Consider the following 27607-nt stretch of genomic DNA (forward strand, 5'->3'; position numbering starts at 1 on the left):
CCGGGACAGTCCCAGCCTGAGAGCCCGTGCCCCCCCCCCCAGAGCCCCCTGTTCCCGCGAGCCCCTGACACTGCGACGCGCCATCCCCGCGACCGCCCGACGTCGGGACCTCGGGGCTCGGTGGCCTCCCTTCCCCCTCCCTCCCCCTCCAGGTGAGTCAGGCGGGGAAGCGGCTCCCGCCCGCCCGCGGACGCCTGGGTCCTCGGGGAGGTGGGCTGGGGGCGGGGGCGCCCTGCCTGCCCGGGCTGTGCCCAGCGCGGCCGGCCCGGGGGGTCAGCCCCCCGTGGAGAGGGAAGGTTGGGCCAACCCCGGGCTGGGCTGCGCTCCGTCCACCCTTCGGCTGGGCAGCGGGATCGCTTGGAGGGGCGAGGTGGGGGGGGGCGGACACATCGTTCTTCAGTCCGGAGCTTTTCTGGGCTACTTTTGCACTTGGAGTGTAGGAGAGGGGCTTGCCTCCCGGGGGCGCGGACCTCGCGGTGTCCCCTGGGGAGCAGGGGCGCCCGGGTGTGTGGTCCAAGCTGGTCCAGGATCCTCCTTCCCCAGGGTCCGCCACCTCCAGATCGGCAGAGGGGCAAGGCTCAAGGGCGACCAGAACCCGGCGGCCAGCCCCCTGGGTCCCCGGGTTTGGAGAGACAGGCGGACAGGTGAGGGGCCCTGGGTCCCCGGGTTTGGGGAGGCTAGTGGACAGATGAAGGGTCCTGGGAATCAGGGAGACACACGGACAGGCTGTACCACGGCAGCTGGGATCCGGTCTCACGGAGTCCAGCCAGCCCCGCTGTGAGCTTTGGCTCCGTCCAAGGTGGGGGCTTCTCTGAAGGATTCTGAAGGGGGGTCCCAGTGAAACAAAGGGCGAGCAGGCGGACGGGGCAGAGTCCCCTTGTCCTAGTCTAGAACTCCATCTCGGTCCCCCATCCAGGAGGCGTCTTTGCAGGTGGCCAGAGGGGAAGAAGGTGTTTGTCACGGAGAGCTCCAGAGGGCAAGCCCCCCACTTGTGCCTACTCTCCTGTGGGAGCCGATGGGCGTGCTGCCATCCGGTCCTCAGGTCCCAGGCCTCTGTCCTTCCCGGCACCCAGCTGCCGAGCTGCAGGGAGGACCACTGTCGGTGTCCCCTGTCCCCGGGCTGGAATGGAGAAGGCAGAGGAAGGGCAGTGTGTGAAGGGTGCCTGGTGCTTGGATGTCCCAATAGATGTGGGTGCGCACTCACACCCACCCACGCCCATACACACACCACACATACACACACACACAAACACACACCCACACATATCCCCGACGCGCGCGCGCACACACACACATACACACACACACACACACTGCGGCTGAGGAGCCTGGTAGCCAGCACAGGACACACACTCCCACCCCGGCACACCCCCACCCCTGGCTCAGAAAGCCACCTAACTGGCACCTCCAGTTCCCCCCTCTGCCCCACCCTGCCCGTGCCCTCCGATGCCCACACACATTCCACTGGCATTGCCTGCCTGCCTGCCTCCTGGGCACTGCCCCTCCCTGGGGCCAGTGGGGTAGAGGGAGGGCACCTGGGGATGAGAGGTGGAGACGACGCAAGGGTCTGGATTCCCCCAAGGGTGGCACCAGGCCAGAGAAACCCAGCCCAACTGCTGCCTCCTGGGGTGCAGGCAGGCCTCCCCCCAGAGCCAAGGATGCCTGGGTGCTCCGCCCCGGGCTGGGGATGGGGTCATGGAAAAAGGTGGTCGTGTTTATACAGAGGGGAGGGGGGCGGGGGGTGGAGAGCCGCTACAAGAGCAGCTTTGTTCCAGTCTGTGGAGCGGGCAGGGCCGCAGGGAGACGCCCCCCACCTCCATCCGGCAGCCCCCTTCATCCATGCCCTCCCCTGCACTTCACCTCGGCTCCAAGAAGCTGCTCTGTTGGGCCCTTCCCCGAGTCTGCACCTTGGGAGGGGAGGTGTGTTCTCCCTGTCCTCCCAGCCCGGGCACCTGGCTCCCCTGTGCCCCTTTAGCATGACCTTCTCTGTGCCACTCTTCAGTTTCCGCCGCTCTGTCCTCCTGTCCCCTCCCCTTCCCAAGGAAGGCGCAGAAACCAAGGCTCAGAAATGGGGGTCTCCGGTCCCCCCTTCCTCTCTCCAGGCAGCAGGCCAGGGGCCTCCCTGAGGCTGCTGCTCTCTGCAGGAACCCCCTCCCCAGTTTTCCCCGTGCTCCCCTCAAGTCTCTCTCCCCTGTGTCAGGAGGAAGTAAACACCAGGAGGGCTGGAGTCCAGAGCCCCGGTTCTCCATCGTCCGTGTGGGCCAACGAGGGGAGGCTGGGCTGGGGGGGGGCCTCCAGTAGCTTCTCACCCTTGGCATTGGAGGGGTTAATCCACCTGGAATGTGGCCCAGCCAGTTGAGCTGTGGCCCAGGGGCCTCAGGGGCCCGGACTCCTGGCTTCACCTGGGCTTACCTAGGATGAGGACTTGAGGGAATAGGGGAAGGAAAGAAGAGGGACCCTGGGGGCTCTAGCCCAGACTTTGCGAGCCTGCGGAGACAGGGAGCTGAAAGATCGGAGGGTGCTGGGGATAGCACAGCCTCTGCCCCCAGGCACCACCCACATCTCCAGCACCCTCAGAGGAGTGCCTGGTGGTGGTATAGGGGCCTGCATCCCTATAACCTCTAAGACAGTTTGCCTGCAGGAGCTGGAGGGCCCCGACCGGCAAGAGAGCACACTGAAAAAATAATAATCAGAGGCCGGAGCGATAGTACAGTGGGTAGCGCAGTGGGTAGGGCGTTTGCCTTGCACGCGGCCGACCCGGGTTCAATTCCCAGCATCCCATAGGGTCCCCCGAGCACCGCCAGGAGTAATTCCTGAGTGGAGAGCCAGGAGTAACCCCTGAGCATCACTAGGTGTGACCCAAAAAGCCAAAATAATAATAATAGAAAAGGAGGAAGGGTAGGAGTGACAGTATAGTGGGGAGGGTATTTGCCTTGCATGCACCTGACCGGGGTTGGATTTCCGGCACCCCAAATAGTCTCCGAGCACTGCCAGGAGTGATTATTTTCTTTTTTTTTTTTTGAGGGGGGTGGCAGCCATACCCTGCAGTGCTCAGGGGTAAGTCCTGGCTCTGCACTCAGGAATTACTCCTGGGGGTCTTGGGGGGACCCTATGGGATGCTGGGGATCTAACCTGGGTAGGCCGTGTGCAAGGCAAATGCTCTACCTGCTGAATTATCTCTCCAGCCCCACCAGGAATGATTTCTGAGGAAGAAAGGAAGGAAGGATGAAAAGGAGGGAGAGAGAGAAGGAGGGAGGGAGGAAGAGCATGAATCAAAGGCATCAGGGCTCTCAGCTGGGGGGCAGGGAGCAGCAGTAAGGGCGACACTTTGACTGCTGCCTCCCACGATGCCCTTTGCTCTCCTGAACCTTTTTCATCCTTTTTTTTTTTTTTTTGGCTTTTGGGTCAAACCAGGGATTACTCCTGGCTTTGCACTGAGGAGTTTCTCCTGGGTGCTTGGGGGACCATATGGGGTGCGGGGGATGGAACCTGGATTGGTCGCGTGCAGAGCAAACACCCTGCCCGCTGTACTATCTCTCTTTACCCCCTTCCTCATCCTTCTTCAGTCCATGAAGTTCAGGTAATAGAGGTTGTTCCCCAAATGGGGGGACTCTCCTTTCCCAGGCCCAAAGCCCATTGAAAAGTGAGGGGTTCTGGGGTCTCTGGGGAGAGATAATTCCTTTTTTTTTCTTTCCATCTTTAAATATTGGAATACCTGGGGGCCGGAGCGATAGCACAGCGGGGAGGGCGTTTGTCTTGCATGCGGCTGGCCGTGTTTGTTCCCTGGCATCCCATATGGTCCCCCGAGCACCGCCAGGGGTAATTCCTGAGTTGCAGAGCCAGGAGTAACCTCTGTACATCGCCAGGCCAGGTGTGACCCCCTCAAAAAAAAGATAGAGGAGGGTCTGGGCTGGAGCAATAGCACAGGGGGTAGGGCATTTGCCTTGCACACGCCGACCTGGGTTCAATTCCCAGCATCCCATAGGGTCCCCCAAGCACCACCAGGGGTGATTCCTGAGTGCAGAGCCAGGAGTAACCCTTGTGCATTGCCGGGTGTGACCCAAAAAGAAAAAATATATATTGGGCATACCTGGCTGTACTCAGAACTAACTCCTGGCTCTTATGCTCAGGGCTGTCTCTGGCAGGGCTCAGGGAGAACCGTATGTGGCGCCGGGGTCAAGTCCAGGTTGGCTACACGCAAGGCAAGTGTCTTATCCTCTGTGCCATCTCTCCAACCCCCTGAAAATCAACTCTTCCCCGTCAGCACATTAAGAGAAGACCACCCGCTACACACACTTGGCCAGGGGTTACCTTTGCTTCTTGCCCTTCCATGCCCCAGCTAAACATCTCAGGGGGTAGAGTGGGAGAGGTTGTACATTGGGCAGAGTGCTTGCCTGGCACGAGACTTACCTGGGTTCTGTCTCTCGCACCCCATCTCAGTCTGAGCGCTGCCAGGTGTGATCTCTGAGCATAACCAGGTGTGGCCGAAAAATAAACAAAAAATTCTCACAGCCCGTAGGGCAGTGGCCTTGCATGAAGCTAACCCAGGTTCAATTCCTAGTCCCCCTTTTGGCCCCCAGGATTGATTTCTGATGGTAGAGCCAGGAGTAAGCCCTGAGCACTGCCAGGTATGGCCCCCAAACAAACGAATGAACAAAGGGCATCCTCGAAGGAGTAGAGCAGAGGGCCCGAAGGAAAGAGGACAGGCGAGTCAGCCGAGGACGAGGGGAGACCGTCCCTGCCACTCGGAGTTCTGTCCATATCTGCGAATTTGAAGGAGAGTGCAAGGGAGGTGAGGGGGTAACTGGAAGTAGAGGAAGACTTGGGAAGGGAAACTGGAACAGAGAGAGAGGGGGGACAGAGAAAAACAGAGAGAGAGAGAGAGGGAGGGAGGGAAATGATAATTGAAAGAGAGGAAGAGAAAATACAAAGAAAGAATATGAGACACTTCTATAGCATTTAGTGTGTGCCCTGTTATTACTTTAAATACTTTATGTATGTCCATTTCTTTAATCCTCGCAACAACCTTATGAGGACGGCTCTATGATTAGTTCCAAATGACAAATCAGGAAATTGAGGCACAGGGAGATTAAGTAGCATGTCCAAGGCCCCGTAGCTAATGAGCGTGGGATCCGCTCGGGTGGTCTGGCTCCAGCCCCTGTTCCTTAGTGCAGCGCTGACCTCCTCCCCAGAGCCCAGCGGGGCCCTGGACTTCTCTGGTGTTTTATAGGTGGCCGAGTGTCAGGCCGACAAGGTAGCACAGGCCACAGGGCCCTTGCCTTGCATGTGGCTGACCTGAGTCCCGGCACCCCAGAGGGTCCCTCAGATCCCACCCAGAGTGACTCCTGAGCACAGAGCCCTGAGTATGTCCTGAGCAGGGCTGGATGGAGCCCCAAAGCAGACAAAAGAAGACAATACAGGTGGAGGAAGGTGAATCCCACCGGCTTCCCGGCTTGCAGCTATGTGACCCTCACAGGCTGTTTCCACGTCTGTGAAAAGGGAACCATGATCCTATTTCATACAACTGATATATGGGGTTGTGTTTTTTTCCCCCCTTTTTGTTTTTTGGGGGACCATACCTGGGTTCAGAGATGCCTACTCCTGGGGCTGGAGCAATAGCACAGCAGGTAGGACGTTTGCCTTGCATGCGGCCGACCCGGGTTCGAATCCCAGCATCCCATATGGTTCCCTGAGCACTGTCAGGAGTAATTCCTGAGTGTACAACCAGGAGTAACCCCTGTGCATCGCCGGGTGTGACCCAAAAAGAAAAAAAAAAAAACAGAGATGCCTACTCCTGGCTCAGTGCTTGGGGTGACTCCCAGTGGTGTTTGGGGGACCTGAAACAGGTCCCTTGAGCCCCGTGTGTGAAGCATGCCCGTCGGGCCATCTCTCGGCCTGCTGTGAGGCCACAATCCAGGCTCAGGTTCAGTTGTGAAAGCTAAATGGTCACTCAGCTCGGGAGACCTCCCTCCCAGATGTCCTCAGACCCTCGCTCACTTTGGACACTCGGGTTCTCCTGCCCTGGTGAGTTTCTCTCGGAGCCGGGGCTGAGAGAGGACCGAGCCAGGGCAGCAGGGAGGGAGATTTCCTCTCCGACAGGGCCTGGGGGGCTTGGCCTCTGCCCGATCTCCCGCTCACCTCTCCTTTTCCTCTCTTTCTCTCTAGGACGCTTGGACCCCAGCAGAGAGGCCGGGCAGGGCGGGCACGGAGCCTCCCAGGCCGGGGCAGTGGGCATGGGCGGAGGCTGTGGCTAAAGACCTCCCCTGCCCACTGCAGACCCCCGGGGATTCCGCCTCGTCCACCGAAGCGGCCATGGCCACCAACAAGGAGCGACTCTTTGCGGCTGGCGCCCTGGGGCCTGGATCCGGCTACCCGGGGGCCGGCTTCCCCTTCGCCTTCCCAGGGGCACTCAGGGGGTCTCCGCCTTTCGAGATGCTGAGCCCTAGTTTCCGGGGCCTGGGCCAGCCTGACCTCCCCAAGGAGATGGCCTCTCTGTGTGAGTCTCAGGGGTCTCGGGGCGAGGGCGAGGGAAAGCAGGAGGGCGTTTGGGGGGAGGCGCTAAAGGCCCTGCAGGCGAGCAGGGGTAGGGGTCTGATGCAAAGGTGCAGGAGGTAGGCATGGTTTGGGGGTGGGGAGGCGTTTGGACGTGGAGCCAAAGGAATGTTGGCAAGTGAGCCGGGGAGAGTGGCCTTTCTGCAGCTGGGGGCCAAGGGACAATGGTCTCTCGAGTGTCATTTGGCAGCTGGGCCTGAAGTTGGAGGCTCCGGCCTGCGTGCGGTGTGGGGCAGAGGAGTCAGGGTGGGGAGAAGGGGAACCTGGGACATCGATCAGTTATTGGTGTGATCAAGAGGTCAACTTGTTCTGAGTTCGGGAGAGGCTGCAAAATGAGGCCCAGAGTCCCCCCACCAGGGGCCAGAGTGAGGGGGCGGCGGGAGGGCACTTGGCTTTTGTGGTTGGTTAGAAAGAACCAACCCAGGTTCTTTCCCCCTCGGCCCCCTGAGTCGGCTAGGAGCGATCCTTGAGTGCAGAGCACTGAGCATCGCCAGGTGTGGCCCCCAAGCAAAACAAAACAAAACAAAACAAAACAAATCCCCCCCCAGGCTCCCACAGGTTTCCCGTGGGGCCCGGAAAACCCTCTTGTCGCGTCTGCTGCTGAAGGGGCAGAAGCCCCCGCAGAGTTGGTGGCTCTTGCACCATCCGTAACGCTGGGAGGTGGAAGGGGTGTTCCAGAAGCATCTCTCTCCCGCCGTGCGGGTTCTGGATTCCTCCCGTCTCCTCGCTGGCCCCTTGCCAGTACGCTCTGCAGATCCTTACTTGTCCCTCGGGCCTGCCCGCTCTGGGTTAAGCCTCCGAGTGCTGACAGCAGACAAGCCTTGGGCCTCCCTTCTTCCCTTTGGGTCCCCTCTCCTCCCACTGGGGAGTTGTTCTTCCCGACCAGGCCCTTACAGGCATGTGTGCCTGTGAACGGGGAAGCTGGATTCTGGACCCCGTGGGAGAGAGGGCCCGGCCAGGGGGCTGGGATAGAGCACGGCTCACCTGGGCCGGACGGGCGCTGGTGGAGGGAGAGGCAGCGAGGGGCAGTTCCAGAGAGGCTGGAACAGAACTGGAGAAGAAAAGACGACAAAGAAGGGGCCGGAGAGATAGTCCAGTGGGTAGGGTGCTTGCCCTGCATGCTGCTAGCCTGGGTTTGCTCTCCAGCATCCCATATGGCTCCCCAAGCCCACCAGGAGTCATTCCTGGGTGCAAAGCCAGGAGTAACTCCTGAGTTTCGCTGGGTGCCCCCCCCAAAAAAAATACAGGCACATCCTTTACGGGTTCCCTGGCCTGGTCCCCAGACCAGGAGAAGGGCCCTTGCCTGCAGGAGGAAGCCCGGGGGGCTGTGTGTTTGTTGAGAGGAGTATAGACTGGATGGTCGGCAGCTCCACCGGGAAAGGCTGTTCTCATCTGGAGAAGTGTGTGTGTCATGTGTGTGTCATGTGTGTGTCTCTGGTGTGTGTATCTGATGTTTATATGTCTAGTATGTGTTTCTGGTGTGTCTTTTATATATGTGTATGATGTGTATGTGTGTGGGTATGTGTGTCATGTGTATGTATGGAGTGTATGTGTGTGTGGTATGTGTGTTTTTTGTGTGTATGCTGTGTGGTATATGTGTCTTGTGTGTGTGCAGTGTGTATGTGTATGTGTGGTGTGTGATATGTGTGTCTTTGTGTATGTGTGTGGTTTGCTGTGTGATGTGTGTCTGGTGTGTATGTGTGTGGTTTGTATGTGTGAATGTGGTGTATGTGTGTTAAGACCCACACGTAGAGGGCCAGAGAGAGCCCAACGGGATGAGGGCAGGGTTCGATCCCTGGCAGTACGTGTCCTCCTCAGCACCTCCAGGAGTGACCCTGGTCACCACCCTGTGTGTCTCAGAAACAATCAGGCAAAAACAATAGGGTCAGACAGATAGTCCAGGGGAGGGTACTTGCCTTCTGTGTGGCTGGCCCTAGTTTGAATCCTGGCACCACATACGGCCTGTGCTTGTCACTGAGCACAGGGCCAGGAGTCAGCCCTGAGTCCCGCGGTGTGGCCCCCCCACATAAAAAACAGCAACAAGACCACACGGAATGTGTGTGCAGCGCGCTCTGAGAGTCTGCTGGAATACAGGATTCCAGTGTGTGCAACAAAGAGTTAGTGTGCAGCGAGCCCGTGTTTACGGGGCCGCCTGTGAGGCTGCCAGGGCCGTGTCCACCGTCCAACGGGGGCTACTGGGAAGGAGGCAGGTGAGGCAGAGAGCACAAAGCACCCCTTTTTCGAAACCTCAGCTGGACTTCCCCTTGCTCATTTGCACCTCGTGAGTCTGTTGGCTGGTGAGGTGGGAAGAACCCCTCTGTCCACAGCCCCCTCCACAGCCCCCTCCACAGCCCCCTCCACAGCCCCTGTCCACAGCCCCTGTCCACAGCCTCTCTCCACAGCCCCTCTCCACAGCCCCCTCAACAGCCCCCTCCACAGCCCCTGTCCACAGCCTCTCTCCACAGCCCCTCTCCACAGCCCCCTCCACAGCCCCTCTCCACAGCCCCTGTCCACAGCCCCCTCCACAGCCCCCTCCACAGCCCCTGTCCACAGCCCCTGTCCACAGCCCCCTCCACAGCCCCTCTCCACAGCCCCCTCCACAGCCCCCTCCACAGCCCCTGTCCACAGCCCCATCCACAGCCCCTCTCCACAGCCCCTCTCCACAGCCCCCTCCACAGCCCCCTCCACAGCCCCTGTCCACAGCCCCCTCCACAGCCCCCTCCACAGCCCCCTCCACAGCCCCTGTCCACAGCCCCTCTCCACAGCCCCCTCCACAGCCCCTGTCCACAGCCCCTGTCCACAGCCCCTGTCCACAGCCCCCTCCACAGCCCCTCTCCACAGCCCCTCTCCACAGCCCCCTCCACAGCCCCCTCCACAGCCCCCTCCACAGCCCCTCTCCACAGCCCCTGTCCACAGCCCCCTCCACAGCCCCCTCCACAGCCCCCTCCACAGCCCCTCTCCACAGCCCCTCTCCACAGCCCCCTCCACAGCCCCTGTCCACAGCCCCTGTCCACAGCCCCCTCCACAGCCCCCTCCACAGCCCCTGTCCACAGCCCCTGTCCACAGCCCCCTCCACAGCCTCTCTCCACAGCCCCTCTCCACAGCGCCTCTTGGAGAACCAAGAACCGGACAGTTCAGTCCCGCAGCCCCGAGGACTGGCCTTTCCCGGGTTCTGGGAAGGAGCTGAGCGGGGAGAGAGGAGAGGAGGGTGGGGAGAATGCCGAGAGAGCTCTGAGCCCCAAACACTGCTCGGAGTGCAAGGTCAGGGTTCACAGTGAGGCCAAGGTAGGGGAAGGGATCAGGCTGGGTCCTATCCCCACAACCCGCCCTGCAGGAGGGGTCCCGAAAGCAATCCGAGGGAGGAGCCAGAAGTGGGGCAGGTCGCTCTGGCGGGTGCGGCTGGCAGAGGGGAACAGGCCTGGGCAGAGAGATGGCAGCGGGGCGGGGAGGAGGGGAGGCTTGGGTGGGGATTCTTGTAGGGGAGAGGGAAGCCAGGAACAAGAATCTGGGACCCTCCTGCAGGGGCCTGGGTGTGTTGGGGTCCAGCTGGAATCTGGGGACCCTCCTGGGGGGGGAGGTGCAGAAGGACTAAAGAGTGTAGTTTCTCGTTTCTCTGACCCAGCATCCCTTTTTGGTCCAGGACCGAATCATGGGGAGAAACCGGAGGCCCAAGACACACTCCCCTGTGGGTCTGTGTCTCTCTCCCGGCCCGCCCGCTTACTCTCAGGGAGGGGGTGGCCCGCCAAGGAGCCCGGGCTTTCTACGTCTTGGGGACCTCCAGGGGCCCGAATGGGTAAGGCAGGCACCTCAGAACCAGCCGGTGGGGGAGGATGGGGGGAGAAAACATGTGCCGAGGCAAGCACAGACTTGTGTGCATGAAAAAGCAGAGAGGAGCATGTACGCATGCGCACGCGAATGTGTGCAGGTGTGTGTGAGCGGAGCGTGTGTGTGCATGTGTCAGTGTGACTGTTTGTGTGCACGTGCATGCCTGTGTGAGCTCGTGTGTAAGGGTGTGTGTGCGCGTGCCCTCACGTTGTGCGTGAAGGCTGGTGCCTGTGTCGGTCTGTTGGTAGACACTCCTTGTGTACAGGGGGCAGCAGGTGACAGCTTCCACCTTGCCTTCCTGCCCCTCTGAGGGAGGTGATCTGTGGCCCCACTTGGCCCTCCGGCCTTGGTGACAGTGCCTGGGGCACGGAGCCCAGACCTCACCGTTACCAAGTCAGATGGAGAAACCCAGGGCAGGCTGGCACAGGAAAAAACAGAAAGAAAAAAAAAAGACTTCAAAGAAACTGAAAAAGAGAGGCTCGCAGACCTAAAGGAGATGAGAGAGAAGGGCACGGGCTGAAAGGTGTAGGCGCCGGCTGGGGAGAGGCCTGGAGAAGCGCGGGCCAGGGAGGGTGCTCGGGCAGCCGCCAGGCCTCCAGGAAAAAGCCCCAGCCTGCCTCCTTCCCCTCCCCTCCGGTCTCTCCTCCCGAGGCTGAGGCTCGGGCTCCAGCTCCAGCCGGCACAAATGGGGCTTTGATTGCAACAGGAAACCTCTCCGGGCGGGGGGAGCAGGGCCAGCACCACTGCTGGGGCCCGGGCTGCACCCCCTCTCCGGGCCCCCTACCCAGTCCCAGCCCCCATCCTGCCAGCCAGCTCCGGCTTGGGCCCATCCCTCATTCACACCTCCCTGCTCCCCCCTGCTTCTGCCCCTCGCTGCCCCGCCAGCCGCCTCCCCCCTCCCCGAGCCCTCAGGTGGGACTCACTCTGGGGGTGCTTTGAAATGCCCCCTTTCAGTTTGGGGAAGAAAAGAATTTAGCAAGAGGAATTCACAGCCATGATCCTCCAGCCCCATCCTGAAGGTGGCAGGAAGCGGGAAAGAAGGGGCGAGGGGTGGGGGGGGATGTGGGGGGGGGCGCTGGCCCTCCCCCGCCGGCTGCGTCCCTCCTTGGTCAGACTCATCCTTGCCAGGGTCCCTGAGGCGCAGAGGGGTGACTTCGCAAGAAGTACTGGAGGGCCATGCCTGGGAAAGGGGCACCTCTCCTTGGTCCTGGGTCCAGGCCTCGGTGGGGCTGTAGCTGGGAGGGGTGCACTGTGGTAGTGGGGCTCGCAGGAACGGGGGGGTGAGTCAGGCATCAGCCCCTCTCGCGCTCCCACCAGGCTGGTGGAGAACATCTGGTTCCCATGAAATGCTAGAAGGCTAATGGGTCTAATTGCTGCAATAAGGGCCGGGAGGACTTTGGGGGAAAGAGAGGGCACTAGATCCCCCATCATCTTACCTTCTCCCGAAGCTGTACCAAGACTGGCTAGAATGGGGGCTGGGGGTGGCGGGGTCTGCCTGCCGCCCACATGCCTGCTTTCTCTGTAAGCCTTCCTCTCCCTGCGGTGCCCGGGAAGCACACACAGACGGGGCGAGGAGGAGTGGGGTGCATCTGGTGGAGAGAAAGGGGGGCCATTGAGGACTCCTGACTTCCTAGAGCCCTCCCCCCACCCCTCCTGTGCCCCACTCCCAACCCCCCTCCCTGTGGCCTGGCCACTTCTGGTTCTAATTACCAACCAGGCAGGCTTGACTTAATTGGGACCTTTCAGATTTCGAGGGGGAAGGGTGTGTGCTGGGGGGGGGGGGGACTGACAGCAGAGAGTTGACTAATCAGAGCTCTTTCCCCCTTGTATGGAGGGTATTCGCATTTAGCACTTCATTGATTTCTTTTTTTTTTTTTTTCCTTTGCCACTGGCCAGATTCTGATTCAGAAATCTCACTCTTTTCTTTTATTGGGAGTGTGGAAAGGCTGGAAGCAGAAATCGGTTATGTGGGGTTGGGGCAGGAGCCGGGAGCCTTCGCTGGCTTGGAGGCAGCGCGGCATTCCCGGTTCACCCCTGTTTCCAGCCCCTGAGTCGGCCTTGCCACTCCGCGCCCCCCTATGCCGCACCCCCCCCCAGATCCAGGCCCTCCTTCCCCAGCCCTGCCCCCCCACCCCCACCTCCCGCAGCTCCCGCGCCCCTCCTCCGTGCCTGCCTTCCCTTCCCTCCTCTGGCACCCCTTCCTGCTCTTTATTCTTCCAAACTGGCGCCCCACTCCTGCAGCACCCCAGTGCGCCCCCCGCCCGGTACAACAGATTCTTAGAAAAGCGCGCCCCGCCCTGGCCCGGCCGCAGCCGCCAGGCGGGGGAAGGGGCCGGCCCGGGCGCCGCTCCCGCTCCCCCGGCGCGGCCCGTGTGAGCTGCGCTGACAGAGCCGGCTGGGCCGGCCCGCCGGGCGGGCGGGGCGCGGGGGAGGGGGCGGTTTCCGGGAGTCGCCGCCGCTGGCGCTGTCCCGGGGCCAGGGTCCCCGATTCGGCCCGGCCCGGCCGGGGCAAACTCTTGACGTGGCCAAACCCCTGCCGCACCCCCCCCTCCGTCGCCCGGAGGCGCGCGGTGCCCGGAAGGGGCCAGCGAGTGACCAGTGCGGCGACCCCCCACGATCCCCCCGCCCCGAGAGCTGACGGGCACTAAGTGTGGCACCGAAGGGGAGAAGGGGGCAGGTCTCGCCCGTGGCGAGGCGATTTGGCGGCCGTGACAACCGTCGTGGCCGAGGGGGGTCGTTGGCACTTGGAGGCCGGGGTGGGGGGGGTCGGGGAGGGGCGCGCAACTGATTGGCATCGTGGAAACCCGGGGGGGAGGGGAGCTGGCACCCGGGAGGGGCAGTTTCGCCCGAGCCGCGGTGGTCGGGACGGTCTGCGAGGGTCGCTCCGCGCGGTGCCGGCGACGCCAGGTCGGGGGAGGGGGCCCGAGACCCGCGGCGGAGGCGCTAGGGGAGTGCCCGTCGCCGGGCCGGGACGCCGGGCCGGGAGGGGGGGGGGGGAGACTCCGGGCAGCGCTGGACGGGGCGGGGGTGGGGGGGAAACTCCGCCGCGGCGCTGGCGACGGCCGGGGCGGGGCGGGGCGGGGCCGGGTCAGGAGGAGGTGAGCGCGCCCGGCCACCCGCCCCGAGGGGGGTTCCCGGAGAGTTCACCGCGGGAGCGCGCGCGGCCCTTCCACCGGGGGTGGGGAGGACGGGAAGGAAGGAGGCGGTCGCGCGCGCCCCGCCGCAGGAATGTTCGGCCACGGGGAGCGCGCGCGCGCGCGTAGGCCGAGGGCGGAGCCAGGCCTGGGAATGAGGGGGTGGAGGGAGCGCAGGTCCCGGGGCTCCGAGCCGCCGCCGCCGCGCGCGGGGGACCTCCCTGCTCCCCTGTCCCCGCTCGCCCTCCGTGCCCCCGGCTCCGTGGACCGGTGTGAAGAGAGGGAGCTTTGGGGGGCGGGGGCGGGGGCGGGGGCGGGGGGCGGAGGCCGACTCCAAAGGAAATGCGTGTTCGGTTCCTCCACTCCAGTCCCTCCTGGGTCGGGGCACGCGCCGGAGTGCAAATGCGTGCAGAGCCTCTGGGCTGTGGAGGGAGGATGTTTGCGAGCCTCCTCCCGCGCTTGCATCTCTGATTTTCGGTGCGTTGTAGATAAGCATGTGTGCGCGACGGCGTATTTGCAAATGAGCGGTGCTTGCCGAGATAAGTGCATGTACGGATGTGTGTCTAAAGCAGGCGCGCGCGCCGCGGCGCGAGTGTGTCGGTGGCTGTGTGTGCGTGTGCGCTCCACTCCCAGCCCTGCTCATCTTAGTGCCCGGCCCCCTTCGCGCTCCAAGCCCCACCCCCCACCCCTCCGGGCTTCGCTTTTACAAAAGGTCTCCCCAGTCCTAGCCGCCGGGGCGTCCAGAGCGAGCCGGACTGCGGCTGAAGCGGCAGCCCCGGCTCTGCGCCCCGCCCAATCCCTTTCCCCTGCTGGGGATCCCCCTCTTCCCCGCCCACCCCTTACCCCCCATGCAGCCCGGCGCCCTATGCTAGCCCTCCCCCTCCCCCCCTCCAGGAGCGGGGCGCCGCCGGGGGAGGAGGGGGAATCGGCTGCGGGTGTCCTCGGTGTTCCTAGCACCCAGCTTCCCTCCAAGCCGGGTCGCGATGTACGACTGCATGGAAACGTTTGCCCCGGGTCCGCAACGGCTGTACGGAGCAGCCGGGCCCGGGGTCGGCTTGCTGCGCAGACCCACGGGCAGCCCCTGTTTCGCCGGACTGGAGTCCTTTGCCTGGCCGCAGCCCGCCAGCCTGCAATGTAGGTACCCGAGCTCCGGGGTGGGCTGGGGGGGGGGTCGGGGGGACGGTGCAGGAGAGGCAGCGGCTCACTCTCCGCGAGCGTAAAAGGTGAAGCCGGGTGCAGGCGGAGGTTTCGACCCTTTCCTGGTGAGGGGTGGGCGTGAAGGCGAGCGAGGTACTGGCCCTTTAAACGGGGGGGGGGGCTCGGTTGACTCCTTTGGGTGTGTGCGGGAGTGTTGGGAGCGCGTGTGGTTTTTCTGGTGGGTGTTTAGGTTAGACCTGTGGATGATGCCACTTGCGTGCTCCCGAGGACAGGGAGTTCCCGGGGCTGCGGGCTGGTGCCTGCAGGTCCGTGGCCCCCGGGGGAGATGGCACCCCGACCGTGGGTGGCGTTGGCGAAGCCCGCGTGGGAAGTGGGGAGTGTGAAAAGCAGCCCGTGCCGAGCGCGCGGATCCCGGGCGTGTGCCTGGGCGCGGCGGGGGTGGGCGCTGGCGCCCCTGCGCCGGGGCCGGGCGGGCGTGTGCCCCTGCGCGGTGGCCGCGGGGGCGGGCTTGGAAAGTGCCGAGCCCCAGCGAGCATCCTGTGTGTTCCCCGCGCGGGGTGGAAGGCGGGGTGCACGCGCCCGGGAGACGCGTGGGCTCCGGCGCCCCCCTCCCCCGCGCCGAGCAGAAATGTTGGCACAAGGCTCGCAGAGCGTCCACCGTCGGCGGAGAGGGGACTTGCCCCCCTCGGGCCCCGACGCCGCCAACTTCAGTAGGAGGCGAAAAGTTGAAAAGCAAAGGACGGTTGCGGGTGGTGGCGGGTGGCCCGGAGGTGGCAGCGGCCGGGGGAGTTCGACTACTGGTTTCCCAAATATCCATCTTCCCCTCCCTGTGAAATGGGAGATGCCAGGCCTTGGGGCCCTGGAACCCCTTTCCAGAACGGTAATAAAAAGCTGGGGACTGAGAAGCAGTAAAAATGAAGTCCAGATGAGAGGCGGCTTTGAAGCCCGGGCCGAAGTGCCTGGCGGGGGTGGGGTGTTGGGAGGAGCCGGGAGGGGTGCCTGGCACCCCCCCACTCCCACCCCCAATTTCCCGGGACTGGGACCCCGCTGGAAGCCCGGGTGCCGCGGCCGCCCCCGAGACCGAGGGGCTGGGGGGCGCGCCGGGAAGGGACGGGCGGGGCGGGGCGCCGGGCGCCGGGGGAGTATGCACGCGGGGTCACCGAGCCCCGCCAACGCGCCTCGCTCCTTGGCACTCCGCGGCGCTGTTTACGAGTTGGGCTTTTTTTTTTTTTTTTTGGTTCCAGGGCAGAGCAGCTTGAGGGTGGCTGCAAACAGGAGACCGTACTTTGGGGTGGGGCAAGAATGAGAAGTCAGACATTTAAATGGCACTGAAAGCATGGAACTATTGCTCTGCCACAAGTCCCTGGCAAGTTTGAACCTTCCTCTCGCGTGGCCCGATCCGAGGGGACCCGGGGTTTGCTGGGAACGGTGCAGAGGGGGGCTAGACAACCAGGAGCAGTTTTGACAGCCGGGAACCTCATCCATTACCAGACTCTCTATAGACTCTTGTTTATGGAGTTGGTTTCTTTTTTTTTCTTTTTGCATCTAGGTCTGGACCAGTAATATTGGCCTGGAAAGTCTTGGTGGGCATACAGGCCTCCTGGCACACTTTTTCCCGAAACAAAACCTGTGGGTCTGTGGTTCTCAGCCAGGGAGGGGGGCCTGAGGGAGGCAGGCCGGGTGTCCGGCGCTGATCCGGCCCTGCTGGCAGGCCTGGGTGTTAGGCAGCAGAATTGCTCACTGGCAGATGTGAAGGTGCCTGGGGTGTTGCGTGGGTCTTGTGATTGGTCGTCCACCTCCACGGTGCCCCGGGCATGCTCTCTGCCGCCCTGTGTGTTCCGTGCCCGTCCAGTGGCGTATCGGTGCCCCTTGCTGCTCTGCCTTTGGGGCCCAGAGTAGGGTGGGCGCCAGTCCGGAGCTCTGTGCCTGCCCGGAGGAGCTCTGTGTCAGATAGTAGTGAGTCCCGGCTTCTCGGCCCTGGGCCTCGCAGCTGGCAGCGTTTACAGCCGGTTATAAAGAGTTTGTTTGAAGCTCCGCTCGGCCTGGCCAGGAATTTCCTCAATTTCAGCAATTTGGGCTTTAAAAGGAGAAAAACCCAAGAGAGCCAGCCCCTCCCCCCAGCAGGGCCCCCTCCTCCTGGCCCGCCATCCCGGCCGGCCGGCTGGTTGGTGGGGTGGGGGATCCCTGCCCTGGACTGACAAGGGAACCGGAGGGGAGTGGACCCAACCAGCCTTCCCGTGCCCTTCGCCCCCCAGAGTGACCAGAGCTGCCCTTGACAGTTCCAGGGGGCCGGGGTGTGCCGGAGGGGTGCGGAGAAGGGGTGACAGTTGCACTTAGTTGGGAAAAGCTGCCCCGGGGCCTGTCTCCCGGAGGCCCCCAGACTTATAATTGACTGGCACTGCCCCATGCCAGTGTGACCACACCCAGGCCCTTTCGCAACAGAGGAAATGAGGCAGCGCTCTGCGGGCAGGGAGGGCGTCCGTGCCCGAGTGAACACCACCCCGCGCGCTGGCCAGTGGGCAGCCCTGCGCCTCGGCGGGCAGCTAGGGGTCCTGGGAGGCATTCCTGGCGGCCGGCCTCAGCACCACCCTTCATGAATAGATTCTCAGCACCCTTCTTTTCTGGGGGGGGCCGCCCCTTTTCCCGGGGGAAGATCTCCCAGGATTCTTATGCTAATTGAGTATCTCAGCGTGTGTGGGGGGTGGGGAGTTACCTTCCTGGGGGGGTGGAGCTCTCGAGCTGGCTGCGGGTAGGGGGTGCATTCCTCAGCCTTCGGGCTGCAGGGGGTGACTTCTGCCTGGTGGGCCGCAGGAGGTTAGAAGGTGGGTGAGTGGGACCCTCCTTAGTGGGGGGGGGGTGTCGTAGCATTTTCACGAGTCAACTTGGGCACTCCAGGGTTTGGCAACAGGTCCTACTGGTTGAATCATTTATATGGTTTTCTTAGTCTTTGAAGATCAATCTCACATCCAAAATATCTTCAGCCACCTGGGGAACCAGCCGGCTCCCTGCACGCACGTGAGGTGGGCCGAGAGCCCCTGTTGGGCATTTTCTGGGAGAAATTCTGGGATGCCAGACCTAGGCCCCGGCCCGGAGAGGTAGTGCGGTTGGTAGGGCCCTTGTCTTGCATGTTGCCAGCCTGGGTTTGGTCCCTGGCACTGTACATGGTTCTCTGAACACAGAGCACTGTTTTGGGGTGACTCCAAAACAGAAAAAAAAAAAGGCATAGACCCAGAGCGGGTTCCGTTCTCCCTCAGCCCTGTTTACCCGCTGTCACCCGGCGTCTGGTTTGCTGTGTCCCCAGCAGCAACCAGGCCTGAGGTCAGGGACATAGCAAATACCTGCCTCCCCTTCCCGTCTCCTTAGATTTCTCCTCGGTTGGGTCACTGAGATGTAGCCGGAAGGTCCAGGGCCTTGGGCACTGGTGACACTGAGCTGGCCACCTCCCGATCCGCGCCTCTGTTTTTTCAGGTGTAAAATATGACTCCTGTATCTGCTAACCTACTTTCGTGATACCTGTGTATTTGTGCCAGTGGTTTCCGGGGAAATGGACGTCGGCGGGTGGGATGACGGAAAAGCTGAAGGCTTATCGCCATGAGAGACCGAGACCCTTTTCTGGTTTAGTGCCCACATGTTGTTTATCCAGGCCCCTCTAATTGCTGACCCCCAGCCCTGTGTATTGCCCGCGGAGTGGGGGATGGGAGGCCGACTACCTGGCAGGGTTTGACTGACAGGACAGGAAGTGATTAGAGGGTTTAGAGCCTCCGCCATAATCTCTTCCTCAACCTTCCTTTATGGCTTGGGAAACTGAGGCTAAGACAAGTTTTAACTCCAAGGATGGCCTTGGAGGCGCAAAGGGCGAAGACATACGCTGTATGTGGGCACTACACGGTCCCCTGAGCACAGACTAGGAGAGTAGCCCCAGCCCCCCCTCTCCACCATGTGGTGTGGGCTAAAAATTTTTTAAAAAGAAGAAAAAAGAGGGGCTGGAGCGATAGCACAGCGGGTAGGGCGTTTGCCTTGCACGCGGCCGACCCGGGTTCGATCCCCAGCATCCCATATGGTCCCCTGAGCACCGCCAGGAGTAACTCCTGAGTGCAAAGCCAGGAGTAACCCCTGTGCATCGCCGGGTGAGACCCAAAAAGCAAAAAAAAAAAAAAAAGAAAAAAGGTCTTTGCCTTGATGTGGAGAATCGCACCGTGTTATTGTGTTATTTTGGTGCTCAAACTGGCATTCTTTTTTTTTTTTTCTTTTTGGGTCACACCCAGCGATGCTCAGGGGTTCCTCCTGGCTCTGCGCTCAGGAATCACTCCTGGCAGTGCTCAGGGGACCCTATGGGATGCTGGGAATCGAACCCGGGTCGGCCACATGCAAGGCAAACGCCCTCCCCGCTGTGCTATCACTCCAGCCCCTCAGACTGGCATTCATGAGGGGCGGGGGGGGGGCACCAGATTTTGGACAGCCTAGTCGTGGCTGGTGGGAGATTTCTGGAGTTTTCTTGTCTGCTATGGACCTGTGCGTTGAGCCTGGACTCACTGTAACGATGGCAGTGTCCTCGCTGAGCCAAAGAAGGAGATGGGGACGGGTACACACGTGTGTGTGTGTGTGTGTGTGTGTGTGTGTGTGTGTCCCTGGAGGCCAGGGGCCCTCTGCTGACACCCCTCTCGCTGTTTGCCCCCAGCGGTGGAGACACAGAGCACCAGCTCCGAGGAGATGGTGCCTAGCTCCCCGTCGCCGCCGCCGCCGCCTCGGGTCTACAAGCCCTGCTTTGTGTGCAATGACAAGTCCTCGGGGTACCACTACGGGGTCAGCTCTTGTGAAGGCTGCAAGGTGTGTACCTGTGGGGCGGGACAGAGACTCAGCGTGCGAGCCCGCCTCCCTGCCAGTGGGCGCGAGGGCCGTCCTTCTTCGCCTAGCCCAGCCCAGGCCTCCCCACGCATGGGTTCCTAGATGGGGTCGGGCCTGGGGCGACTGGTGATGCTTCGCTGACTCCCGGCCCCCCCCCCCCGCCCCAACTCCAGGGCTTCTTCCGCCGCAGCATCCAGAAGAACATGGTGTACACTTGTCACCGGGACAAGAACTGCATCATCAACAAGGTGACCCGCAACCGCTGTCAGTACTGCCGCCTGCAGAAGTGCTTTGAAGTGGGCATGTCCAAGGAAGGTAGGCCCCGGCGCTGGCCTGCAGGACCTGCCCTTTCTCCCTGGCCACCCCTGCTCCGCAGCCCTGGGGTGCCGCCTCCCACCCCCCCACCAGCCAGTCGCTTCTGATTAGCTCCATTCACTCCGGAGGCCCCACCCCACCCGCCCGCCCTGCCTCCTCTGCACATGACCCTTCCCCTGAATGCCTGAGTGGGGTCACCTTCTGCATCCCCCTGTTTCACAGGGAAGTAGGGGGGCCTCACCAGTCCCCTCCTCGGCTCCCAGGTCCGAGCCTGAGGTGGATCTGGGGTGCCCCCCTCCCCGCGGCCATTGAGCTGCCAAGGCTATAAGTGGATATCCTGCCGCTGCACATCCTGCCCCCTCCCCAGCCCTGCAGGGTGACAGGAAGGGCAGGGAATGGCCGGGGAGGGAGCGGGGGCTGCAGGCCTGGGGTGGGGAGAGCCAGCTTGGGAGCGCCGGCCTGGGAATGGGAGCAAGGGAAACTAAGGCACTGCCCCACCAGGTCCCCCAGGCATGGCTCTTTGTGGTCAGGCCCGGCCCGTGAAATCAGGCGGGGAGGGACAATCCAGAGGGAGTTTCTGAGGGTCTTTGACCTTCCCCTTGGCACCCTCCCCCCAACCCAGCTGTGCGGAATGATCGGAACAAGAAGAAGAAAGAGGTGAAGGAGGAGGTGTCCCTGGACAGCTACGAGCTGAGCCCCCAGCTGGAAGAGCTCATCGCCAAGGTCAGCAAGGCCCACCAGGAGACCTTCCCCTCACTCTGCCAGCTGGGCAAGTACACCACGGTGAGGAGCGGCTGCAGGGCACGCGGGGGCTCGGGAGGAGCAGGGGGGGAGCACGGGTCTGGCAGGCGGGAGCCGGGGCGCCCAGGGCAGGCCTCAGTGGCGTTCCCACCGACTGTGCCCGCAGAACTCCAGTGCAGACCACCGGGTGCAGCTGGACCTGGGGCTGTGGGACAAGTTCAGCGAGCTGGCCACCAAGTGCATCATCAAGATCGTGGAGTTCGCCAAGCGCCTGCCCGGCTTCACGGGGCTCAGCATCGCCGACCAGATCACCTTGCTCAAGGCGGCCTGCTTGGACATCCTGGTAAGGGGGAGCCTGCACCATGGAGCTCTCTCCCACCTACCCCCCTCTGGGACACTCTCACCTGCTTCCCACCCTCACCCACCCTGACCTCCTCCCCTCGGAGCCTCCCACCTTCCTCCCTGCACCCAAGGCTGTCCTCACTCTGCGCCGTGCTCCCTCTTGGTGCTCCCTCTCCCCCACCCCAATCCCCTCGCCGCGGAAAGGGTGCACTGAGTCCCCCCCCCCTGTGCCCGCCTCCAGATGCTGCGGATCTGCACAAGGTACACCCCTGAGCAGGACACCATGACCTTCTCGGACGGGCTGACCCTGAACCGGACACAAATGCACAACGCTGGCTTCGGGCCCCTCACGGACCTTGTCTTTGCCTTTGCGGGGCAGCTCCTGCCGCTGGAGATGGACGACACCGAGACAGGGCTGCTGAGCGCCATCTGCCTCATCTGCGGAGGTGTGGGTGCGCCCCCTAGTGTTCGCTCAGGCCCCTCTCCTGCTCCCTCTCCCTGCCAGGACCCCGATGCTCAGGTCCAGCGCTGGCTTCCTGACAGCAGGGACACACGCCAGAAAGAGAGGCAGAGCCAGGGGGCGCTGGAGAAGCCCCAGGCACTGAGAGAGTCATCAGAGCAGATTGGGGGCTGGAGCGATAGCACAGCGGGGAGGGCGTTTGCCTTGCACGCGGCCAACCCGGCTTCGATTCCCAGCATCCCATAGGGTCCCCTGAGCACCGCCAGGAGTGATTCCTGAGTGCATGAGCCAGGAGTAACCCCTGTGCATCGCCGGGTGTGACCCAAAAAGCAAAAAAAAAAAAAAAAAAATTAAAAAATCAGAGCAGGTTTGCCAGAAAAAGGCTTTTTGCTTCTTTATGCATCTTTGTTTGACTTTTGGCCCCACGGAGTCCTGCTGGTCACTCCCAGTGGTCCTTGGAAAACTGTGTGGTCCTGAAACTCAGGTGATGCACACTGGAGCACCTGTCCCAACCCTTTGAACCATCTTCCTATCCTCGCCCCCCTCCCTCAAATAGAAGAACACTTGCTAAAGGGGACAGACCTGGGCAGGGCTCAGGGACACCAGGCAAAGGGCTGACGGGGCAAAGTTTAGGGCCTGAAGGCCCATCGGGCAGGGACTATTGTGGACCAGCCACCTGTCTCTGTCCCCATCTCTCTGTTTGCTTGCTTTTTTTTTTTTTCCTTAAAGAAATATTTTATTGAACCACCGTGAAAACAAAAAAAAATACAAAGCTTTCAGGTTTAAGTCACAGTCAAATACTGATCAAACCACCTTCCCTTCACCAGTGCACCCGTTCCACCACCAAGAACCCAAATACACCCCCCTCCCACCCCACCCCTGTTTGCTTGCTTTTGCTTTGCCACCATACCCATGGTGCTCGGGGGATATTGCTGGCTCTGTGCTCAGAGGTCAGTCCTGATAGTGCTTGCTGGGGACTTTGCAGGCGGGGATATGCTCAGTCCTTTGAGCGACCTCTCCACCCTGTCTTTATCTTTTTTGTTGTTGTTTTGGGGCTTCATCTGGCAGTGCTCAGGGCTTACTCCTGGCAGGGTTCAGGGACCATATGGGATGCTGAAGATGAAACCCGGGTCAAACCGCGTATAAGGCGAGCCCCCGTGTACTGCGTCTCCGGCCCCTGGGCCCTATCTTTCATCTCACCCTCTTTTCCTCTCTCGCTCCACCTTGCGGGTCCCCGTAGACCGAATGGACCTGGAGGAACCTGAAAAAGTGGACAAGCTGCAGGAGCCACTGCTGGAAGCCCTGAGGTTATACGCCCGGCGCCGGCGGCCCAGCCAGCCCTACATGTTCCCAAGGATGCTCATGAAGATCACTGACCTCCGGGGCATCAGCACCAAGGGTCAGTCACCAGGGTTCTCCCCTGTCTCTTCCCGCAGCTGTGACCAGGGGAGGAGAGACAGGAGCAGGGTGGGGCTGAGAACCAGGCAGCCCGCACTGGAATTCTGGCTCGGCTGCATGCTAGGAGGGATTTGGGGCAAATTCCTTCACATTCGGTCACCTGTTTTCCCCTTTGGAAACTGGACTGTACTTAACAGACCTCGTGGGGCTGGAGCAGTAGCACAGTGGGTAGCATGTTTGCCTTGCATGAGGCCAACCCGGGTTCGAATCCCAGCATCTCATATGGTCCCCTGAGCACTGCCAGGAGTAATTCCTCTTTTTTTTGCTTTTTGGTATGACCCAAAAAGCAAAAAAAAAGAGAGAAAAAAGAATTGTCCCTGAGCACTGCTGGGAGTGTCACCCAATGGAAAAAAGAGAAAGACTTAAAAGAAAGGTCCAGGATTAGGGGCTAGAGTGATAGCACAATGGGTGGGGCATTTACCTTGCACGTGGCCAACCCTGGTTCAATTCCCAGCATCCGATAGGGTCCCCTGAACACCGCCAAGAGTAATTCCTGAGTGCAGAGCCAGGAGTAACCCCTGTGCATTGCCGGGTGTAACCCAAAAAGAAGGGAAAAAAAAAAAAGGAAAGTCCCAGATTAGAGAGCTTGAACAGCAATCCAATCCTGGACCTTGCACGAGGCATACCTGAGTTTGATTTCCTGCACCCTGCAGTCTCCTGGGCATCCCACAAGTAAGCCCTGAGCACTGCAGGGCATGTTCCACCCCCAAAGGGGGGAAAAAAAAAGACTTAAAAGCAAGGTCCAGGTTTGGAGAGCTAGCACAGTAGTGAAGGTGTGCCTTCCTTGCCCGCGGCATGTCAGCTCCTGCACCCTGGAGAGTGTCCTGGGCACCCCAGGAGTAAGCTCTGAGCACCTCCTAGTGTGGGTAAACCAAAACTACACAAAACAAAAGAAGGAAAGAATCATCATCATCATCATCATCATCATCCCGTTGATCATCGAATTTCTTGAGCCGTCTCAGTAACGTCTCCATTCGTCCTAGCCCTGAGATTTTAGAAGCCTCTCTCTACTCGTCCTTCCCAATGATGCCGCATTGGAGGCTCTTTCAGGGCCAGGGGGATGAGACCCAGCTTGTTACTGGCTTTGGCATATGAATACTCCATGGGGACCTTGCGAGGCTCTCCCATGTGGGCAGGAAACTCCCGGTAGGAAAGAAAAAGGCTTTAAACAAAAAAGGGCCCAGGGGCCAGAGCGATAAGGTAAGGGTAAAGCGCTTGCCCTGCACTCAGCCCGCCCGGGTTCAATGTCTGGTCTCCCATATGGTCCCTTAAAGCAAAGTGGCTACGGCACTTGCCTTGCATGTGACCAACCTCTGTTCAATCCTCAGCGTCTCATAAGGTCTCCTGCGCACTACCAGGAATTAATTCCTGAGTGCAGAGCCAGGAGTGACCCTGGGTAGGGCACTTACCTTGTGCATAGCTCACTCAGCTTTGATCCCTGGCACCCCATATAGTTTGCCAGGCCCCTAAGCCTTGAGCACTGTTGGGTGTGCCCAAAAATCAAAAACTAAAAAAATTTTTTTTTTCTTCTTTTTGGGTCATACCCGGCAATGCACAGGGGTTACTCCTGGCTCATGCACTCAGGAATCACTCCTGGCGGTGCTGGGGAGACCATATGGGATGCCAGGGATCGAACCCAGGTCGGCCACGTGCAAGGCAAACACCCTACTTGCTGTGCTATCGCTCCAGCCCCTAAAAATTTTTTTTTTTTTTTTTTTTTTTTTTGCTTTTTGGGTCACACCCAGCGATGCTCAGGGGTTACTCCTGAGTGCCAGGAATTACTCCTGGCGGTGCTTGGGGGACCATATGGGATGCCGGGGATCGAACCCAGGTCGGCCGCATGCAAGGTGAACGCCCTACCCGCTGTGCTATCGCTCCGGCCCTAAAAATTTTTTTTTTGAAAAATTAAAAAGAAAGAAAAGAAGGGATGGAGAGATGGTACAGATAGTACACGGGTGAGGCTTTTGCTTGGTTAGTGGCCAACCCCAGTTCATTCCCCAGCACCTCACACGGCTCCCTGAGCACTGTCAGGTGTGTCCGCAACTAACAAAACCGTTCTTGTTGCAGCAGCCCCATTTCTAGCGCCCGGTCCAGCACTCGGTCGAGGCCTGTCAGGTTGATCAGAACAGACAGTTCATCATTGTAGAAAGTTCTGTCGGCCAGTGGTACTTTAGAAGAAAGCCTTAGTGTTGAAAAGTCATTAGTTAGTAATAGGTATTATTATCAGTGTTATTTAGGTCTGCCCTGGGAAGGTCTGGCCATGAAAGGGAGGGGCCAGCTGGGCCGGACACTTCCCAGAGACAAGCCCAAGGGAGCGGAGGATGCACAGCGGCTGGGCAGCGGACTGGCCCTGGGCCCCGCACAGGGAAAGAACGAGTGGGGGATGGAGAGTTGGAATCCCGGGGCTGGGAGCTGCCACGGGGCCATAGTCCGGCGGGGAGGGCGCTTACCTGGCCCGCGGCTCAATCCCCGGCACCAGGAGTGACCCCTGAGCACAGAGCCAGGAGGAAGCCCTGAGCACCGCTGAGTGAGACCCAGAATAACAGAGGCTGGGGAGGTGGAGGCGGGCGGGCGCGCGGCGGGCGGGTGCGGCGCGTGGGCGCGCGGGCGGGCGCCACCACCTCGCTGAGCTGTTCTGTCCCTGCGTCGCAGGAGCGGAGCGGGCCATCACGCTGAAGATGGAGATTCCCGGCCCCATGCCGCCGCTGATCCGGGAGATGCTGGAGAACCCGGAAATGTTTGAGGACGATTCCTCGCAGCCTGGTGCCCACGCCAAGACCGCCAGCGAGGATGAGGCTCCCCGGGCGCAGGGCCCCGAGGGCTCCAGCCCACAGCCCGGCCAGGGCCCCTGACCGCCCCCTCGGTGGAGGAGGACCCACTCTGCCCTCCCCCCTTCCGACGAGCTCCTTGTTTTTGCCAAAGTCCCCGGGGGGGGGGGGTGCCCGCCTCTGTGCCCGCGCCCCTCCCCCTCTCAGCGGCGCCCTCGCCAGCACTGGGGCCTGCCACGCCCCCACCCCGAGGGAGGGCAGAGGGGTGAGCCTGGGTTCGGACTGGAAAACCTCAGTGCCGCCCCTCAGCCGTGCCAGGGTGCCAGGCTCCCTGGGGCAGGGGGGAGACCCTGCCGTCCGCAGCCCCTTCCTCTGCCTGGTGCTGAGGCCTCGGGGGGCAGAGAGGAACAACACTAGAACCCAGAAGTGGCCGCCGAGGCAGGGCTGAGCCCGCCTGATGCTGCATAATGCACCTGCCCGCACCTGGGCCTTGATTTCGGGGAGGGGGCAGAGGGAGACAGGGACAGATGCAGGCCTCACCTGCACCCCCTCTCTGCTTGGGCCGAGCTTCCCCGGCACCCTCCGTTCTAAGCACCCCCAGCCCCGTCCTGTGCCTTGGGCTCCCCCCGCCTCCCATCTCAGCCATCGGGGCAGGGGGGCCCTCGAACACTACAGAGGGGCCCGGGAACCCCTCTCCTCCACTAGTGCCTTCCCCGTGACCCCCCGAGCAGCTTGGCCCAGGGAGGGGAGTGGGCGCTGCTTAGCTGATTCCGCCCTGTCCCAGAGGAAGCCTCTATTTATTTATTAGCTTTTGTTTACACCCCGGAATCGACCCCTTCCTCCAGGGGTCTTGGGAGGGGGAGCCCAGGGCCCCTGAGACCCCTCCTTTCGCCCTTCCGTGCCCAGTTTGTATTTAGCTGCCAAATAAGGTTCCCACTGGCTCCCCTTTTTCTCTGGGGGGTCAGGGTGCTGTCCCCTCCCCTCTGTTTACATCTCCCCTCCACCCCGCTGTATTGCGTATTGCTGAGTTTTCTATTTTTGCAAAATAAAGTGATGGAAACTCTTGGGATGTGGCTCCCTGGAGGAGGTGTTGGGGGCAGCCAGGGGACCTGGGGGTGGGGGGTGAGGATGGCCAGGCAACTCCCAGGCTTCTGGAGTCGGTGAATTTTTGTTGGGGGGCCATGCCCGCCAGTGCTCAAGGCCGCCCATCCGGCCATGCTTGAGGGGGCTCCGTGGAGCGGGGGGCAAACCCAGGCCTCCCCCGAGCGAAGACGTGCAGCGCGCCCAGCCGTTGCCCCTCCCTGTCTTTGGGTTTTGTACTTGCTTGGGGAACCAAGGAAATCCTCCAGACGGGAGCTGGTGGGGGGGGGGGGCGACCACTGTCCCGGTGTGGGTTCTCAGATTGGACCCTTTGGGCCTCCGAGAAGCAGGCTTGTACCTTAGCCATTCTGAAGACTGTCCCCAGCCCCCAGGGAGATGGGTCTGTGCCGAGGCCCCTTCTGCAGGGACGGTTCACGAGAGCTACCTCTGGAGCCAGAGGGTCGCGAATTCCCCCTAAGTCGTGGTGTGTCTGCTTTCTGCGACCTTCCCCCTCCCACCCTGTGCCTGCCCTACTCACTGTCCTCCACCCCCACTATTGCTTTCTTGTTTCTGTCCCCTCTCTCCCCCCCACCCTGCCTCCCACTTGCTTTTTTTTTTTCTTTTTTGGTCACATCCGGAGATGCTCATGGGTTACTCCTGGCTCTGCACTCAGGAATTACTCCTGGCGGTGCTCGGGGGACCCTATGGGATACTGGGGATTGAACCCGGGTCAGCCGCGTGCAAGGCCAACGCCCTCCCCACTGTGCTATCGCTCCGCCCCCCTCCTTGCTTTCTGTTTAGTTTTTGGATCACACCCAGCAATGCTCAGGCTCTACTCCTGGCTCTGTGCTCAGGGATCACTCCGGGCAGACTCGGGGGGCCATATGGGATGCCGGGCATCAAACTGTGGTTAGCGGCATGCAAGGCAA

At 61.4% G+C, this 27607-nt stretch overlaps 1 protein-coding gene across 4 annotated transcripts; it reads left to right on the plus strand.

The window, feature by feature from the left end:
* RARG (retinoic acid receptor gamma) lies at window positions 1-26663 on the plus strand. 4 transcript variants are annotated; one of them, XM_004601517.3, is made up of 9 exons: window positions 1-152; window positions 6166-6496; window positions 19348-19496; window positions 19688-19829; window positions 20452-20612; window positions 20737-20913; window positions 21154-21358; window positions 22613-22771; window positions 25483-26663. In XM_004601517.3, the coding sequence occupies exons 2-9, from the start codon at window positions 6313-6315 to the stop codon at window positions 25680-25682; spliced, it is 1377 nt and encodes a 458-aa protein (XP_004601574.2). In that variant the 5' UTR covers window positions 1-152; window positions 6166-6312; the 3' UTR covers window positions 25683-26663. The 4 variants fall into 4 exon arrangements, with proteins under 4 accessions (XP_004601574.2, XP_054985135.1, XP_004601575.2 ...); XM_055129160.1 differs by lacking the exons at window positions 1-152; window positions 6166-6496 and adding exons at window positions 13657-13988; window positions 14406-14645; XM_055129162.1 differs by lacking the exons at window positions 1-152; window positions 6166-6496 and adding exons at window positions 13684-13781; window positions 14406-14645.
* Window positions 26664-27607: the final 944 nt, after the last annotated feature.

Source organism: Sorex araneus, chromosome 2, assembly GCF_027595985.1.
Source record: "Sorex araneus isolate mSorAra2 chromosome 2, mSorAra2.pri, whole genome shotgun sequence".
Classification (NCBI taxonomy): Eukaryota; Metazoa; Chordata; class Mammalia; order Eulipotyphla; family Soricidae; genus Sorex; species Sorex araneus.